Here is a 19,417-nt window from a genome sequence, read left to right as displayed (position 1 = left end):
GCTAGCTGACGTATTAGTAATTAAACTTTTATGGTGCAATTTGGTCTCTAAATCAAAGTTAAAAATCCTAATCTCCAAATTTGATCATCATTCTCTATAGTAATCCCTCTCCTCTCTTCTCTTCTCTTCTCTTCTCCATCTTCAAATTAAACAAAATGGGATATATAGAAGATTATTCAAGAATAGATACTATAAATTAAGGCATCTGAAGGTGAGTGTATGTCATGAGTCTTACCTACTTCATAATTTGAGTTGAATTAAAACTTCAAAATATTATTTTCTAAACATTGTGAATTCATATTGTTGTTATGAATCAGATAATGGCAAATGTTGATACACCTACAGATGCACTAACAACTAGACAGAATAGTGCCCAAAAAATTAGATTGTGCAGGACCGAACACATGGTAAAAAAATATAAAAATTTCAACTCCTTAGTTATAATTAAATGAAAAGTGTGCTCTCAATATTCCTATATATATATATATATATAGAGAGAGAGAGAGAAAGGGAGAGATAGGGGGAATAATGCATGCTCAATTGTTATAGCACTAAATATTTAAGAATTGTATGATTCTCTAATTTCAGTTTTTGGCTTCAGACGAGAGCATAAAAGCTGTGAGGTTGATGATAGTAGCCATTACACCAAAACAGAAAAAAGTTGCAATTGACCTGTTGCTACCTTATCAGAGATCAGATTTTGAGGGGATCTTCCACGCAATGGACGGTCTCCCGGTGACAATCCAATTGTTGGATCCTCCACTTCATGAGTTTATTCCCGAGGGTGAGTTACATCATATTGTCAGGGAGCTAACTTCGGAGACAGGAATCAATGAAGAAGAAATCTTCTCTAGAATTGAAAAACTATCAAAAGTGTATCCCATGCTTGGTTGCCGAGGCTGCAGGTTTGCATCCCCTTAATTTATGGATTGATTCACAGCATTCATATCTGACTAGTGAATTTTCTATCAACAGGCTAGGAATATCATACCTGAAACTAACTGAGATGCAGGTTCGTGCAATCTTTGAGATTGCAGTTTTAGTCAGTAACCATGGCATTAAAGGTCAGTCAGAAACAATGGTTCCACTTGTCAGTACACCTCAGGCATGATCCTTATTCAACCTCATTTATTCTCATTTATTCACAAGGCTTCGTAGTCTTTTTAGTTTTTCCTAAACAGTATGTACTAAATGCAACTACATTAGCTTCTTGTCTTGATTATTTATAATCTTTTGTTTTTTATCCTTGGCAGGAGTTGAAGTATCAAGTGAGTTTAATAAGAAATTTTTTTGTGAAAGTGTTCTTTGAGACAGGTTCCTCTCTAAGCTATAGAGTAGGAATCATGATCGAGGTCTCTAGAGCTACTCTGATTACAAATGAGATATAACTTAAATCCTCTCTTATTTATCAACTCAAAAAACCACATTTAGATTCTAACTTTGCATATTACTAATTTCAAATATGATAAAGCCATAAAGAATGACAATCGACTCCACCATTTTACTTAGATTGGAACAATTAAAGTGTCATTCTATTCCCTTTTGGTTTCTCACACTTCGAAATTTTATTATCTATTCATGTAGATTGCAAAGGAAGCAGAATTCTTTTCATTTAGAACTAATGACCTTATCCAAATGATATTTGGATACAGTAGAGATGATTTTGGCAAATTTCTTTCTCTTTACCTGTCAATCAGTATTATTTATAGTTTCTGTTCTTAAATAGTCTTTTATATATTCAATTTTGTCTAATTTGAAGATGGAGAAGAGAAGAGAAGAGAAGAGAAGCGAGGAGTTACTACAGAGAATGATGATCAAATTTGGGAATTAAAGTTTTTAACTTTGATTTAGGGACCAAATTGCACCATAAAAATAAAATCCACGTTAGCTAGCCGTTACCTGGCTAGTGTGTCACGGAGGAGTCCAGACCAGCTTTTCAGTGGCGTTGGATGGACAGAATGTGCTGGAAGGACCAATATGAGTCCCAGAGTGCAACTTCAAGGATGAATATGGGTAACTATTAACTTCAGGGACTACTATGAGTTTTGAGTGTAACTTCAGAGACCACTTTGAGACTTAACTCAACTTCTCACGTTAATTAACTCACCATTTATTACCAACAAATTTCCTAATTTGAACAATTTATTGTAATCTTGTATTCTTATATGTTATTTATTTTATATGTTGTACTTGTCTATTTGCGTTTTTTTCCAGTTGACTTGAAAAATTTTTGTGAAGAACAGAATTCTGAGATGAGAATGGAAAGAGTTTGGAGAATAAAAAAGTATTTTTTTTTATTTTTTCTCACGTTCTATTGACATTCCTAATTAATGTGATGTGTGATTTAAAATTTTATGATATTATATTTATAGATATTGGTCCATATTCAAATACTTCGATCCGTGACATTATATCTTGGAACTAACTTTCAAATATCAAAAACATTTCTTAAGAAAAATCGTTATAAACACCTCTATAGTATCCGCGCATATTTCGGCCACTACAAAGGGTAGTTTGAATTACCATCAAATGGATCACGAACAATTTGAAAAGACCCTGCATAATTCGGTTCTCACCATGCAACGATAAATAGGGTCATCACAGCTATAGAGGGCATCAAAGACCAAAGGTAATACAAAATTAAATATAATAGTTTTCTGAATATTTTTGAGTATTAAGAACTGACTTGAGTGTCGAAGTCTTTTTTATAGGTCAAACACCTGGGTCAAGACTCTGAAGAGCTAATAGAGCAACACTGAAACTCTAGAATTGAAGGCTACATCAGGTGCAGGGACGGACATAAGGGGGGGGCGAGTGGCGGCCTCAGCCCTCCCAACTTTTTTCAATAGTAATAAGTTATTATGTATAATTTAATTTTTTTAAAAAAATATTTAGTATTTAGTCTAATATAAATAGAAGTTTAGTCTAATTTAAATATTAATAATTTTTAATATCTAAAAAATAAGTAACAATATTTAAAAAATCTGAAAAAGATATTATTACTAATATTTTTTAATTAAATAAAAATTTTTAAATCTCATAAAGTGAATTCTTTTTCTTTTTGTGGCTGTTTTTTTTATTCGTTTGATATTAATTCTCTCTGTTTCAACTGCTATAATTAAGAGATCTTTTTTAACTATGAATATTGTGAAAAATAACTTAGAAACAAAATAAAAGATGAATTTCTTGCTAATTGTCTTTTAATTATATTGAAAAGGAAATTGTTGAAAATTTTGACACAAATTCTATTATCGGTGAATTTTATGATACGAAGAATCGACCACTTCGTTAGTAAAAAGTATACACATATTTTTTTCACGTATAAAACGATTTTACACTTTAGTACATCAAAATTAAGTTCTTAAAAAAGAAACAAAAGAAAAAGAATTGTATGTATGTAACCCTTTATGCAAAATGCAATTCGGGTAGCTAGGAAGTTTCTTGTTCGATTTATCCAATAATGTCATTGTTAGAATTCAATAAGATTAATATCTTGACTCAATATAAAATAACAATAATGTTTGAAGTAGGTCATGTATCATTAAACAACTTCTCAAATGAAATCTATTTGTTTTTCTTTCTCATAAATAAGTTTTAGGGTTTAACACCTTGAGAAAAATACTAAGCACAAGACACAACAAAAACAACGATGTTATTCATACCACCACCAAGGCACATTTAAGAAACATGTCAAAAAAACCCACTAATCAGGTACATTCAACTATACTAGTCGCAAAAAAGTTAATTTGTTTATCGTAACAAAAAAAATCCACATAAAAAGACTTAAACAACGTAACAAAGGGTATAAGAACAAGATTGATGAGATATAATAATGCTGCATCTATTTTTAATATATAAAAGTAGATAGATAAGTTTATTTCTATTATTTGTAAGATATTTTTTTTTATCTACTAATGACATGTTAGCAATATGCTTACTTGGTAAAACTTTAGAATCAACCACTCAATTCTTACCAAATCAATTATTATTTCTAAATCGACAAAAAATAAAATATACAAATAAAAAAACTAAAAAATACAATACAATAAATTTGTAACCTTCAAATACATTAAATTCATATTCCTATATTTATTATATCTTACTGTTATAAATAATACAATAAATTTATAACCTCAACAATTAATTTATTAATTTTTATAAATAACTCACTAAAGGTAATAAACATCCATATTACAAATGTCATAATAATATTATTAATGATAATAAATTTTACATTACAAGTATTCAAATTCTATACTATTTAAACTACTTATATGAGTCTCTTATCACTATGCCTTCAAATAACAACTTATATAAGTCTCTTATCACTATTCCTTCAAATAACATCAAATTTAGCACAAGAAATTTATTTCCGAACAACACATCTCAAACTTATTCAATAGAAATCATTCTTTCATAGCATAATGATTAGAAATCGAATAACTATCCAAGATCTAATGGTCATGCAATGAGAATCTGATGATCAGGTATGACAAAAATAACTCACAACATGCATCATACATTCTACATAGTCAAATAGCATATACCTAATGATAACATAAATTAAATATTACAATAGGAAAAGATCTTCACAATTTTAGCAACTATAAACGAAATTGGTGACAAATTTGGATGGAACTATGTTGAATGTGAAAAGTGACAGAAGAAAGCATATAAAAAAAGGAAACAACTACATTTATGGTATATGTAATCAAACATCACAATATTTAACAATAAAGTAACTCTATATACTTTTTATAATCTCATCTATCAAATTATTAGTTACTAACCCAATATTTATTTTAGGTTCAGAATTCAATTAAAAGTTTCAGATCAAAGTGTTACAACAACTTTTGTACTATTTGATGACGAAGCAAAAAAATTATAACTGCTTCAAACCACTAACTAAAACAAATGCAAAAATCAAACCATCAAATAAAAATGTCACTTTTAGTACAACTCCAACGTCTAAATTTTTTATACTACAAATTATTTTAAATAAAACACCTTTTAAATTTAACTTTAATAATATAAGCTATTTCACAAGTGAGATCCAACCTTGTTTGCATTCCTTAATTCATGGTAGCAAAGCAAGTAAAGCTTTGGTCTAGTGCGCATGATAATACACTATACACAAAGAGAATGGCAATATGATATATGTGAAACGATGCATATGCATATATTATTTAACCCAATAAATATTTGTCATCATAATTTATTTATCAAAATCAATCTTAACTCAATAAGCTAACATGATAGGTTTATGAAATTAAATTAAATCAACCCCAAATTGAGAGATTTTAATGCCTCAAGTTCTTCTCTCAATTAGGTTTTGATTTGATCTACTTTCATAAACTTATCATACTAATAATCAATTAAGATCCTATATGTGTGTTTGTAATATCATTTAGCGTGCCACATTAACAAATTTTGGCACCGTCAACAAAAAAAGTAACAGAAGGACTAACATGATTAATTTAAAATCTTTGAAAAATGAATTTGATTAAAAAAATCGTTTGGAGATTAATTTATAAAACAAGATCTTTCAATAACAAATTTGACTATTTACTCGTTACAGAATATAAACCAGAAGAGTCTTTTGAATTTCATAAACGCTTTCTGGGTGGATTGCCAATATGAGAGGGGACTAATGCTACTTTGATTATGAGTTTATAACCTTTATTTATGAAGACAATGTGCCCAAAAGAGTATATTAACACAAGTTGTTATTATCTGTATTCTATTATATCTCCCAAGTTTATTAGTAACTTGCTATACTCCCCAAAATTCATATCACTATTTCACATTGTTTAATCTTTTTGGGAGCTTAATTTTATGAATTGTACTAAAGAATTTGATAGGGATCATCCTTCATGTTTATCATTTCATCACACTTACTTTAGAAGATCAAAATTTTTAAAAAATATAAAATTAACATATTCTTCTTGTTCAGTTAGCGGTAAAAAACATATTAATTTTTTTATTTATACTGTTTTATTGTAAACATAAATGCAACAAACTAATGGTTTTTCATTCTTGCTGAACATATATATATAAAAAAATCATGTTTATTTATCCCATAATCCCTTTTATCCGCCACCTTCCCCAATGATCTTTACAAATTCATGAGTTTGGAAAACTCTAATTTAATTTGATGATGAACAAACATTATTAAAACAATTAATTACAAAATTATTAATTTGATCTTAATACATACTTGCTTAATTAATAATTTTGTGTGTGCAAATTTGTTATTGGGCCGAAATGAAAAGAAGAAATTCTAAGCCCAATAAAATCAAAATTCAGCCTTATGCAAGTTTGTCATATAAATGTTGGCTGAAATGTTTTATTAGATGGGCCAGTTTTACTTATTATTGATACAAGCCCAAATATTTTTGCTTGCTTGATCCGAAATAAATTGAAAAAGAAAGCAAAAATGCTTCCAACGGATCTCAATTTTCACCAAGTGATAGAACTCAAATCTCATTAAAATGAAGTTAATAAATGCATGGGAACAATGAGAGAGAAAAAGACATTTTGATTTGATTGTAGCACTCAATGCTACACGCCACTCAGCAAGGGAAGAATCATTTCATTTAATCCCATTCTCTTTCCTAAATTAATGCTGTTCAAATTTCTCTCTTCTCTCTCTAATTGCTTTTCTTCTCTTTCGGTCATATCACTCAGCAACCATGGAAGCTATGGCAAGCTACCATAGGGAAGAAGAAGCACGCCTAAAGACCATCAAAATAATGGCAAGAAAAAGCAAACAAAAAGTATGTAGTGGCTGAGATTCTCACCAAGAATGGTAAGATTTGGTGAGGTAATCTCGAGCTCTTCATACCCAAAAAGAAAGAAGAAGATCTCGGCCAGCAAGGAGAAGATCTTTGGAAGGATGGCTTATCTCTGATTCTGCTCTAACATCACAGGAGGTAGCTACAGTGGCTATGTGATGGAAGAGGCAGAGATTGGAGCAGATGAAGCTATCATCATCATGAAGCATCAAGGGCCAGAAGTTTATCTTGGAGAGCAAGGAAGAGATGAAGGGCTCGGATTGATGAAGAGTGGTGACCAAGGAAGGACTAGAGGTAATTACATGGGTTATCTTTTCTCTCTCTCTGGCCGAACCGGTTCTGTTTGAAGAAGAAGAAGATTGGCTTGGTTTGTTTTGGTTTCAACCTTGAAGGCTTCTTCCTATAAGTAAGGATGAACAGTCAGGGTTTGGTTCAAGGAAAAGAAAATAGAGAGCACAGAGTTTCTATAGCTCCCTAAGCTAACAGATTTCTTCTCCTTCAATGTTCTTCATTTTGTATTTTTCTGTTTAATTTTGTCATGTCTTGAGTCTCATGGAAAAAGACAAACAGTGAGGTTTGTATGAAAAAGCCATAGAGCGGAAAAAAGCAGAGAGTGCAAAATTAAAAGAAAAAGCCATAGATGTCCTTAGAGTTCCTTTTTACATCTGTGTTATGTTTCATGATTCTGTGGGAATCCCCTTGTAAGTTGGGTTAGCACTTTACAGTTGAAAGCTTGGCAGTGACCAAGTCAAGTTCAGTTTGGGTTTAGATTCTGGACTTGTCCCGGATAGGAACGGTAGTTCCTAGGAAGAATTGGTGTTTGTAATCAAGGATGATTATAGTGAAATTCCATCATTGTTATGATGGAGACTGGATGTAGGCTGCCTTGCACTTAGCAGCTGAACCATGATATATCTTGGTGTAATTCTCTCTTTCTTCTACTCCATTTCTGTTTCTGCTGCCCAGGAGATAAAACTGAAAATATCTCGTGCTGACTGACGAGACAAAAAGAAAAGTCTCATGGCTGGGGACGAGACAAAAGAAAAAGTCTCGTGGCTAGTTACGAGACAAAAAGTTCCAGAAGTGATTTCAAAGGCCAGCAAGTACAGTCAAGCAAAAAGGGGGCTAAGATTCAACCCCCCCTTCTCTTAGCCACTGATAACCATCAATTGGTATCAGAGCTTGGTCTCAAAGAGATCAAGCTTTGCAGCTTGGAGAAAAGATCCAGATGGCAGAAAACAGTGGCTCAAATCTGGTGTCCTACAATCTGACTGAAGGACAATCAAGCAACAGACCTCCCCTTTTCAATGGGAAAAACTACACCTATTGGAAGGAGAGAATGAAGATATTTGTGCAAGCAGTGGATTACAGACTTTGGAATATTATCCTGGAGGGTCCTCAATATCCAACCGTCACAAGTGCCGAAGGAGTGGTCTCTCTTAAACCAGAAGCAAGCTGGACCGAAGAAGACAGAAAGAAGGTTGAACTCAATGCCAAGGCCATCAACTTACTCAACTGTGCTATCAGCTTCGAGGAATACCGACGGGTATCACGTTGCACAACGGCAAAGGAAATCTAGGACAAACTCCTAGTGACTCATGAAGGAACCACCATTGTTAAGAAGACCAGGATAGATATGTTAAACAGAGAGTATGAAATGTTTGCAATGAAGGAAGGAGAATCCATTGATGAACTGTTTGAACGCTTCAACACCATCATTGTCGGCTTGGATGCTATGGGAATCAAGTATCCTGAATCTGTGCTAGTGAGAAGAGTGTTAAGATGTCTCACGAAAGAGTGGGAAACAAAAGCATTAATAATTTCTGAGAGTAGTAGTCTTGATTCCATGACATATGATGACTTGAGAGGAAATCTTCTTGCTTTTGAAAACACCTACTTGAAAAAAGATTCAAAAAGAAAGAAATTGCTTTTACTTCTGTGACTAACCCCCTGGATGATGAATCCAGTGATTCTGAAAATGAATTTGTGTTGTTTGCCAAAAAATTCAGGAAAATGGTAAAGTTCAAGGAGAGAGGCAAAGGAAGCAGCTCAAGAAAACTGAAGAAAGATCTCAGCAAGGTGACATGCTACAACTGTAAGAAAACAAGGCATTTCAAATTTGACTGCCCTAAGTTGAAAAAGGAAGAGAATCCGAAAAAGGGGAAGAAAAAGGGGCTAATGGCCTCATGGGAGGACTTGAAAAATGACTCAGATGATGATGAAGAATTCGAAACCAAGTCACAACCATGTCTCATGGCTGATCATATAGATCAAGTATTCTTTCACAATCCTAGCACTGAAGATCTTCATCTTATGATAGACCACCTTTCTGAAAAAATAAGATGCTTCTTGTTGGAAAATCAAGAACTTGAACAACAAATCACCATTTTTAAAGCTGAAAACAGTTTTCTTAAAGAAAAAGTAAGGGAGGCCGAAACTGCTTGTGATCTTGTTGAAGAAAATAAGCAGTTAAAAGCCCAAATTAGGAGCTGTGAAAGTGATCATTCCGTCGTTGCATATGTGGACTGTTTTAAAAGAAATGAAGAGTTGCTTAAAGAGGTCAAAATGCTTAAGGAAGACTTAGCCAAATTCACTCATAGTTCTGAAAATCTGAATCAAATCTTGGCTAGTCAAAAACCTCTTTATGATAAGGCTGGGTTGGGGTTTTATAAATCTGCTGAAAAATCTCATTTTGAAAACTTTGCTTCATCCTCTAATGATACAAGGTTTTAAGACCCCACCTACTTTAACAAAACAGCAACTCCAAGGTTTTGTAGATTATGCAACCGAAATGGACACTTTCCCATTCAATGTTTTTTTGGTGAAAGAATGATTGGAGAAAAAGTTTACAAAGTAGTTTTTGATTACAATGGTTTGGGACATAGGAGATGGTTTAACGTGAAAGGATCCAAGAAGATTTGGATACCTAAGGTCACTTAAGCTTGTTTTGTAGGTGTGCCTAGCATCCAAACGGAAGGAGAATATGTGGTATATGGACAGCGGATGCTCTAGGCATATGACCGGAAGGACAACCTTCTTCATAAAGCTTGATGAATATGATGGAGGATTTGTCACTTTTGGTGATGATGCTAAAGGAAAGATAGTGGCTGTTGGGAAAGCTGGTAAAAGTTTTTCATCTTGTATAAATGATGTCCTTCTTGTAAATGGTTTGAAACATAATTTACTTAGTGTTAGCCAATTGTGTGATTTAGGTTTTGAAGTTATTTTTAGAAAGTTTGTATGTTTGGTTGTTTGTGAAAAAACTGGAGATATTTTATTTGAAGCTAAAAGATGCAATAATGTGTATGGATTGACTCTTGAGGACTTGAAAGAACAAAATTTAACTTGTTTCACTTCTCTTGAATCTGAAAAATGGCTATGGCATAGAAAGTTGGGTCATGCAAGCATGTACCAAATTTCTAAGCTAGTCAAGAAAAATTTGGTTAAAAGAATTCCAAATATCAAATTTGACAAGGATCTTACTTGTGATGCTTGCCAATTAGGCAAACAAGTAAAATCCTCTTTTAAACCAAAAGATGGAATCTCAACCAAAAGGCCATTAGAGATGTTACACATTGATCTTTTTGGTCCAACAAGAACTCAAAGTTTAGGAGGTAAACACTATGGTCTTGTGGTGGTAGATGATTACTCTAGATTTGGTTGGGTACCTTTTCTTGCTCATAAAAATGATGCTTTTCATGCTTTTTCAACTCTTTGCAAGAAAATTCAAAATGAAAAAGATTTAAAAATTTCCCATTTGAGAAGTGATCATGGAAGAGAATTTGAAAACCAAGACTTTGAAAAATTCGATGATGACTTTGGAATTTCTCATAACTTTTCATGTCCTAGAACCCCTCAACAAAATGGGGTGGTTGAAAGAAGAAATAGAAGCCTTCAAGAGATGACTAGGGTCATGCTTTGTGACAATGAGATTCCTAAATTTCTATGGGCTGAAGCTGTAAATACAGCATGTTACATTTTGAATAGGACAATTATTAGAAAAGGGTTGAAGAAAACACCTTATGAGCTATGGAAAGGAACCCCTCCAAATCTTAAGTATTTTCATGTTTTTGGATGCAAATGTTTTGTACTTAATAATAAAGAAAACCTTGGTAAATTTGATCCAAAATCATATGAAGGAATGTTTGTTGGATACTCTACCACAAGCAAGGCCTATAGGATTTATCTCAAAGAACATAAAACCATAGAGTAATCCATACATGTTACTTTTTGTGATTCTAACTTAATTCCCAGTACTGTGATAGATAATGATTCAGATTGTGAAGAAGCTGAAACAAGTAATGAAAATCCCAAATCTGCTTAAAATGAAGAATCTGCCAGCCCAGTTTTGTCTCGTTAGATTGAAGGAGACATTTCCATTTTGTCTCCTGAGCAGGCACGAGAAACTGAAGCAGTGAGACCACCAGAAGCTCATCAAAGCTCAACATCACTTCGGAAGCCTAAAGAATAGAAGTCTATGAGGGATTATCCTCATGACTTTATCATTGGTGATCCCTCTCAAGGTGTAACAACAAGATCTTCAACCAAAAGTCAATTCGAACCAAGCAATTTTGCCCTCTTGTCACAAAGGGAGCCCAACAATGTCAAACAAGCTCTTGAAGATCCATCATGGGTCAAAGTAATGCAAGAGGAGCTTGCTCAATTCGACAAGAATGAGGTTTGGACACTAGTACCCCATCCGGATGTTAAGAAAGTTACGGGTACTAAGTGGGTATTTAAAAATAAACTTGGTGAGGATGGACAAGTTGTTCATAACAAGGCTAGATTAGTGGCCCAAGGTTACGATCAAGAAGAGGGAATAGATTTTGATGAGTCTTTTGCTCCGGTAGCTAGAATGGAAGCAATTAGGTTGCTTCTTGCCTATGCTGCCCATAAGGGTTTCAAAATATTTCAAATGGATGTTAAATGTGCTTTCCTTAACGGCTTTATTGATAGAGAAGTGTATGTGGTACAACCCCCCAGTTTTGAAGATAAAGAATTTCCAAACCATATTTTTAAACTATCTAAGGCTCTTTATGGTCTTAGACAAGCTCCAAGAGCTTGGTATGAAAGGCTTAGTGCCTTCTTGTTGGAGAATCAATTTCAAAGGGGCACCACCGACACAACTTTATTTATTAAAGCATCTAATGATGATATACTCCTTGTTCAAGTTTATGTTGATGACATTGTGTTTGGATTAGCCAATGTATCCTTGTGTGAAGAGTTTGGAAAACTCATGACTAGTGAGTTTGAGATGAGTTTAATGGGAGAACTAACCTTCTTTCTTGGCCTCCAAATTAAACAAACTCCTAGTGGTACCTTTATTCACCAAGGAAAGTATGCAAAAGAACTTATCAAAAAATTTGGCCTAGAAAGTTCCAAACCAATGGGAACACCAATGCATCCTAACACAAAACTTGAAAAGGATGATGATGGCTAAGATGTGGATGAAACAAGGTATAGATGAATGATAGGAATGATAGGTTCACTCATGTACCTTACCTCCTCTAGACTGGATATTGTTCAAAGTGTGGGTGTATATTCAAGGTTTCAATCTCACCCAAAAGAATCCCATCTTTCAGCCGTTAAGCGCATCATTAGATACATTAAAGGAACTAGTGATTATGGCTTGTGGTATCCTAAATCTGATGACTTTTGTGCAGTAGGGTTTTGTGATGCAGATTATGCGGGAGATAGGGTGGATAGACGGAGCACATCCGGCATGTGTTGCTTCCTTGGAAGCTCACTCAACATGTGGTCAAGCAAAAAGCAAGCCACAGTGGCTTTATCCACAGCCGAAGCTGAATACATTTCCGCATCTGCATGTTGCTCTCAATTAATTTGGTTAAAAACGCAATTGGAAGATTACAAATTAAAGATCAATAGTATACCCTTATTTTGTGATAATATGAGTGCTATAAACATTTCAAAAAATCTTGTTCTGCACTCAAGAACCAAGCACATTGAAATTAAATATCATTTCATTAGAGAACATGTGCAAAATGGTACTATTGATATTCAATTTGTAAAATCTGAAGACCAACTTGCTGATATTTTTACAAAACCCCTCTGTGAAGACAGATTCTGCACTTTGAGAAAAAGTTTGGGAATGATTGATTTAATTTCTATTGATAACTTGTGAAATTTTGATTCTATTCAATTTTGTCTCATAGGAATGGATGAGATAAAAATAAGAGTGTGTTGGAAGGGCTGTGATCAAGGGGGAGACAGCGCCAAAATTAATTCCCATGGGCCCCACCAAATTTCCTTGACACCATTCTGACCGTTTTGTTAGTTCCTCATTTTTGAAAATCACAATCCTTTTGTTGTCTCATCAAATCTTATTGGAAGAGGATAATGTCAAATCAAATCTTTCCTTTTCAAGAACAAATTCAGCAAAACACATTCTCACTATGACCCTGCCAGATTCAACTCCTGCACTTCATATGAATTCCACAAAGAACTCCTGGAAAAACATCATCTCTGTGCAACCTACCTTGTCAACCTTGACTCTCTGACCAGCAAGGGGATAAATGCATCTCCTCTCTTTGAACTGCTTCAATGGACTCTTCTGCTTCACATCCATAAGCCGGTTTACCCAGGTTTAGTTCGTGAGTTCTACGCCAACGTGTGATTAATTGATGGCACCATCCATTCATATGTGAAGAGAGTTCACATCACTCTTGACACTGCCACCATTGGGACGGCCTTGGGCTATAAAGAGGAAGGGCCGAGAGCTTACATGGCCAAAAAGTGGGACTCACAGGTCGGCGTCACTTATAAAGTTATTCTTCAACACATTTGTGAGAATCTCTCTGGCTTGGATGGCACTACTCCTACCCACAAAGCCCTTGGTCCCATAAATTATTGCTTCATCGGATCATCATCCACATTTGACTCCTCAAAGCGGCTCCCATAATAGAGTAACATTCTCTGACTCTCTCATCATATTTGCACTTGTTACATCTACTCCTATATCTTTTGGTTATCTCATGATCCGACACATGTGGGAATCGGTCAAGAGCACCAAAAAGGCAAATTTACCCTATGGTATGTTGATGAGCGGATAATTTATACGCTTTTTGGCATTGTTTTCAGTATGTTTTTAGTATGCTTTAGTTAGTTTTTATTATGTTTTTATTAGTTTTTATTTAAAATTCACTTTTCGGGACTTTACTATGAGTTTGTGTGTTTTTCTGTGATTTCAGGTATTTTCTGGCTGAAATTGAGGGACCTGAGCAAAAATCTGATTCAAAGGCTGAAAAAGGACTGCAGATGCTGTTGGATTCTGACCTCCCTGCACTCGAAGTGGATTTTCTGGAGCTACAGAAGCCCAATTGGCGCGCTCTCAATTGCTTTGGAAAGTAGACATCCTGGGCTTTCAAGCTATATATAATAGTTCATACTTTGCCTGAGATTTGATGGCCCAAACAGGCGTTCCAAGTCAGCTCAAGAATTTTGGCGTTTAACGCCGGAACTGGCACAAAAGCTGGAGTTTAACTCCAAGAAAAGTCTCTACACATAGAAGCTTCAATGCTCAGCCCAAGCACACACCAAGTGGGCCCGGAAGTGGATTTTTACGTCAATTACTAATTTCTGTAAACCCTAGGCTACTAGTTCTCTATAAATAGGACCTTTTGCTATTGTATTTTCATCTTGAGATTTCTAGAGCATCTGTGTATCACTTTGATCTCTTGATCACGTTTTGGGGGCTGGCCTCACGACCATGCCTGGACCTTGTTCTTATGTATTTTCAATGGTAGAGTTTCTACACACCATAGATTAAGGTGTGGAGCTCTGCTGTACCTCGAGTATTAATGCAATTACTATTATTCTTCTATTCAATTCAACTTATTCTTGTTCTAAGATATCACTTGTTCTTCAACCTGATGAATGTGATGATCCGTGACACTTATCATCATTCTCACCTATGAACGTGTGCCTAACAACCACCTCCGTTCTACCTTTGATTGAGTGTGTATCTCTTGGATTCCTTAATCAGAATCTTTGTGGTATAAGCTAGAATCCATTGGCGGCCATTCTTGAGAATCCGGAAAGTCTAAACCTTGTCTGTGGTATTCCGAGTAGGATTCAAGGATTGAATGACTGTGACAAGCTTCAAACTCGCGAGTGTTGGGCGTAGTGACAGACGCAAAAGAATCACTGGATTCTATTCCAACATGATCGAGAACCGACAGATGATTAGCCGTGCTGTGACAGAGCGCGTTGAATATTTTCACTGAGAGGACGGGATGTAGCCATTGACAACGGTGATACCCAACATACAGCTTGCCATGGAAAGGAGTAAGAAGGATTGGATGAAGACAGTAGGAAAGCAGAGATACAGAAGGGATAAAGCATCTCCATACGCTTATCTGAAATTCTCACCAATGAATTTCATAAGTATCTCTATCTTTATTTTATGTCTTATTTATCTTTTAATCATTCATTCTCCATAACCATTTGAATCCGCCTGACTGAGATTTACAAGATGACCATAGCTTGCTTCATACCAACAATCTCCGTGGGATCGACCCTTACTCGCGTAAGGTTTATTACTTGGACGACCCAGTGCACTTGCTGGTTAGTTGTGCGAAGTTGTGATAAAGAGTTGAGATTACAATTGTGCGTACCATGTTGATGGCGCCATTGATGATCACAATTTTGTGCACCAAGTTTTTGGCGCCGTTGCCGGGGATCGAACGAACAACAAATTCGTATTTGTTTCCGGTAACATCAGTGCCAAGTTTTGGTCCGGCAACAGCACCAAGTTTTTGGCGCGGTTGCCGGGGATTGTTCGAGTTTGGACAACTGACGGTTCATCTTGTTGCTCAGATTAGGTAATTTTATTTTATGTTTAAGCCTTTTTTCGAAAAATTCCAAAAAAAAAATATTATTTCTATTATGTTCTTCAGAGTTTTTAAGAATGAATTCTAGAGTTTCATGATGATCTGTTGAAGTCTGGCTGGCTGCGAAGCCATGTCTAATCTTATTGGACCGAGGTTTCAACTTATCATCACAAGAGCTTGTTGATTTCTATCCATGTTGATGTTGGGAGCAATGATCTGCTAAAGTTTGGCTGGCCATTGGCCATGTCGAGTGTTTTGGACCGGAGCTTTCATTGAAAGCTTGGCTGGCTAGTAAGCCATGTCTAATTCCTGGACCGGAGTCTTAGACTAGCATTGCAATGATTCCTGGAATTCTTATTAAAAGTTTTGAAACCCTTTCTTTTCCACTCAATTTTCGAAAATATCAGAAAAAAAAAATTTATAAAACCATAAAAACCAAAAATAATTTTATGTTTCTTGTTTGAGTCTAGTGTCTCATTTTAAGTTTGGTGTCAATTGCATGTCTTTATTCTTCTAATTTTCGAAAATTACATGCATTATGTTCTTCATTGATCTTCAAGATGTTCTTGATGATTTTCTTGCTCTGATCTTTAAATTCTCTTGTTTTATATGTTTAGTTGATTTTTACATGCATCTTTAAATTATTATAGTCAATAGTATACAAACTTCTAAGTTTGGTGTCTTGCATGCATTGTTATTTGATCTTAGTTTTCCATGATTCGTTGCATTTTGATTATTTCTCATCATTAAAAATTCAAAAATTTTTCAAAAGTGTGTCTTTTCAAGTCAATAATATAGAGAATTGAAGATTCAGAACATACAGCAGAGGAATTACACAGAAAAAGCTGGGCGTTCAAAACGCCCAGTGAGGAAGGAAAACTGGCGTTTAAACGCCAGCCAGGGTACCTGGCTGGGCGTTAAACGCCCAAAAAGGTAGAGTTTTGGGCGTTAAATGCCAGAATGGATACCATTCTGGGCGTTTAACGCCAGGATGACACAAGAGGGAAGATTTTGTTTTTAATTCAAATTTTTTTCAAGTTTTCATAATTTTTCAAAATCAATTTCTTTCCATTTTCAAAAATACTTGCTAACAATTAATGATTTGATTCAAAACTTTCAAGTGTGTTGCTTTTTCTGTTAAGAAAGGTTTAATGTCTGAATCATATCTTTTAAATTTCTTGTTAGCCAAGTCATTAATTTTAAAAATCAAATCTTTTTAAATTGTTTTTCAATCATATCTTTTCAATCATATCTTTTTAAAACCATAACTTTTCAATCATATCTTCTTAATCACATCTTTTCAAAATAGTTTTCAATCATATCTTTTTTATTTCTAATTTCAAAATCTTTTTCAAAATCACTTTATTTCTTTCCCAACTTTAATTTTCGAAAATCATTCATCAAATTTTCAAAATTTCTTTTAATTATTTTAAAATCTTTTACTTTATTTTCGAAAATTCTTCCCCTCTTCTCACATCCTTCTATTTAAGGACTAACACTCCTCCAATATCAACAATTCGAACTCTATCCCTCTTGATAAGTTCGAATTCGTCTCTTTCTACCTCCTCCTTCTATTCTTCTTTTCCTCTAACACCTCAAGGAATCTCTATACTGTGACATAGAGGATTCCATACTTTCTTGTTCTCTTCTCTTTCATATGAGCAGGAGCAAAGACAAAAGCATTCTTGTTGAGGCTGATCCTGAACCTGAAAGGACCTTGAAGCGAAAGCTAAGAGAAGCTAAAGCACAACTCTCTGTAGGGGACCTAACAGAAATCTTCAAACAAGAAGAAAATATGGCAGCCAAAAACAACAACAATGCCAATAATGCAAGGAAGGTGCTAGGTGACTTTACTGCACCTACTCCTGACTTCTATGGAAGAAGCATCTCAATCCCTGCCATTGGAGCAAACAACTTTGAGCTTAAGCCTTAATTAGTTTCTCTAATACAACAGAATTGCAAGTTTTATGGACTTCCATTGGAAGATCCTCATCAGTTCTTAGCTAAATTCTTGCAAATCTGTGACACTGTCAAGACCAATGGGGTTGACCCTGAGGTCTACAGACTTATTCTCTTCCTTTTTGCTGTAAGAGACAGAGCTAGGATATGGTTGGACTCACAACCTAAGGAAAGCCTGAACTCTTGGGAAAAGCTAGTCAATGCCTTCTTGGCAAAATTCTTTCCACCTCAAAAATTGAGCAAGCTTAGAGTGGAAGTTCAAAACTTCAGACAGAAGGAAGGAGAATCCCTCTATGAAGCTTGGGAAAGATACAAGCAATTGATCAGAAGGTGTCCTTCTGACATGCTTTCGGAATGGAGCATCATAGGTATTTTCTATGATGGTCTGCCTGAACTGTCCAAGATGTCATTGGACAGCTCTGCTGGAGGATCTCTTTATCTGAAGAAGACGCCTGCAGAATCTCAGGAACTCATTGAAATGGTTGCAAATAACCAATTCATGTACACTTATGAAAGGAATCCTGTGAATAATGGGACAAATCAGAAGAAAGGAGTTCTTGAGATTGATACTCTGAATGCCATACTGGCTCAGAACAAAATATTGACTCAGCAAGTCAATATGATTTCTCAAAGTCTGTCTGGAATGCAAGCTGCACCAGGCAATACTAAGGACGCTTCATCTGAAGAAGAAGCTTATGATCCTGAGAACCCATCAATAGAAGAGGTGAATTACATGGGAGAACCCTATGGAAGCACCTACAATCCTTCATGGAGAAATCATCCAAATCTCTCATGGAAGGACCAACAGAGGCCTCAACAAGGCTTCAACAACAATAATCGTGGAAGAAACAGGTTTAGCAATGGCAAGCCTTTTCCATCATCTTCTCAGCAGCAGACAGAGAATCCTAAGCAGAGCCACTCTGACTTAGCAACCATAGTCTCTGATCTAATTAAAACCACTCAAAGTTTCATGACTGAAACAAGGTCCTCCATTAGAAATTTGGAAGCACAGGTGGGTCAGCTGAGCAAGAAAATTACTGAACTCCCTCCTAGTACTCTTCCAAGCAATACAGAAGAGAATCCAAAAGGAGAGTGCAAGGCCATCAACACGGCCGAACTTGGAGAGGAGGAAGAGGCAGTGATCGCCACTGAGGAAGACCTTATTGGACGTCCACTGGCCTCCAATGAGTTCCCTAATGAGGAACCATGGGAATCTGAGGCTCATACTGAGACCATAGAGATTCCATTGGATTTACTTCTACCATTCATGAGCTCTGATGAGTATTCTTCCTCTGAAGAGGATGAAGATGTGACTGAAGAGCAAGTTGCTAAGTGCCTTGGAGCAATCATGAAGCTAAATGCCAAGTTATTTGGTAATGAGACTTGGGAAGATGAACCCCCCTTGACTAGGCAGAGACTACCTCAAAAGAGACAGGATCCTGGGAAGTTCTCAATACCTTGTACCATAGGCACCATGACCTTTGAGAAGGCTCTGTGTGACCTAGGGTCAAGTATAAACCTCATGCCTCTCTCTGTAATGGAGAAGCTAGGGATCTTTGAGGTACAAGCTGCAAGAATCTCACTAGAGATGGCAGACAATTCAAGGAAACAGACTTATGGACTTGTAGAGGATGTCTTGGTAAAGGTTGAAGACCACTACATCCCTGCTGATTTCATAATCCTAGAGACTGGAAAGTGCATGGATGAATCCATCATCCTTGGCAGACCCTTCCTAGCCACAGCAAAGGCTGTGATTGATGTTGACAGAGGAGAATTAGTCCTTCAAGAGAATGAAGACTCCCTTGTGTTTAAGGC

The 19,417-nt window shown here is 35.4% G+C and overlaps 1 protein-coding gene across 1 annotated transcript; it reads left to right on the top strand.

The window, feature by feature from the left end:
• On the top strand, positions 321–8,893 carry LOC110266738 (pyruvate, phosphate dikinase, chloroplastic-like). Its single transcript, XM_021111714.1, has 5 exons — positions 321–407; positions 589–905; positions 976–1,105; positions 1,254–1,268; positions 8,804–8,893. The coding sequence occupies exons 1-5, from the start codon at positions 321–323 to the stop codon at positions 8,891–8,893; spliced, it is 639 nt and encodes a 212-aa protein (XP_020967373.1).

This window comes from Arachis ipaensis, chromosome B09 (genome assembly GCF_000816755.2).
Source record: "Arachis ipaensis cultivar K30076 chromosome B09, Araip1.1, whole genome shotgun sequence".
NCBI classification, from domain to species: domain Eukaryota; kingdom Viridiplantae; phylum Streptophyta; class Magnoliopsida; order Fabales; family Fabaceae; genus Arachis; species Arachis ipaensis.
Note: the sequence above shows the minus strand (reverse complement) of the source record. Positions and strands in the feature narration are given on the sequence as shown.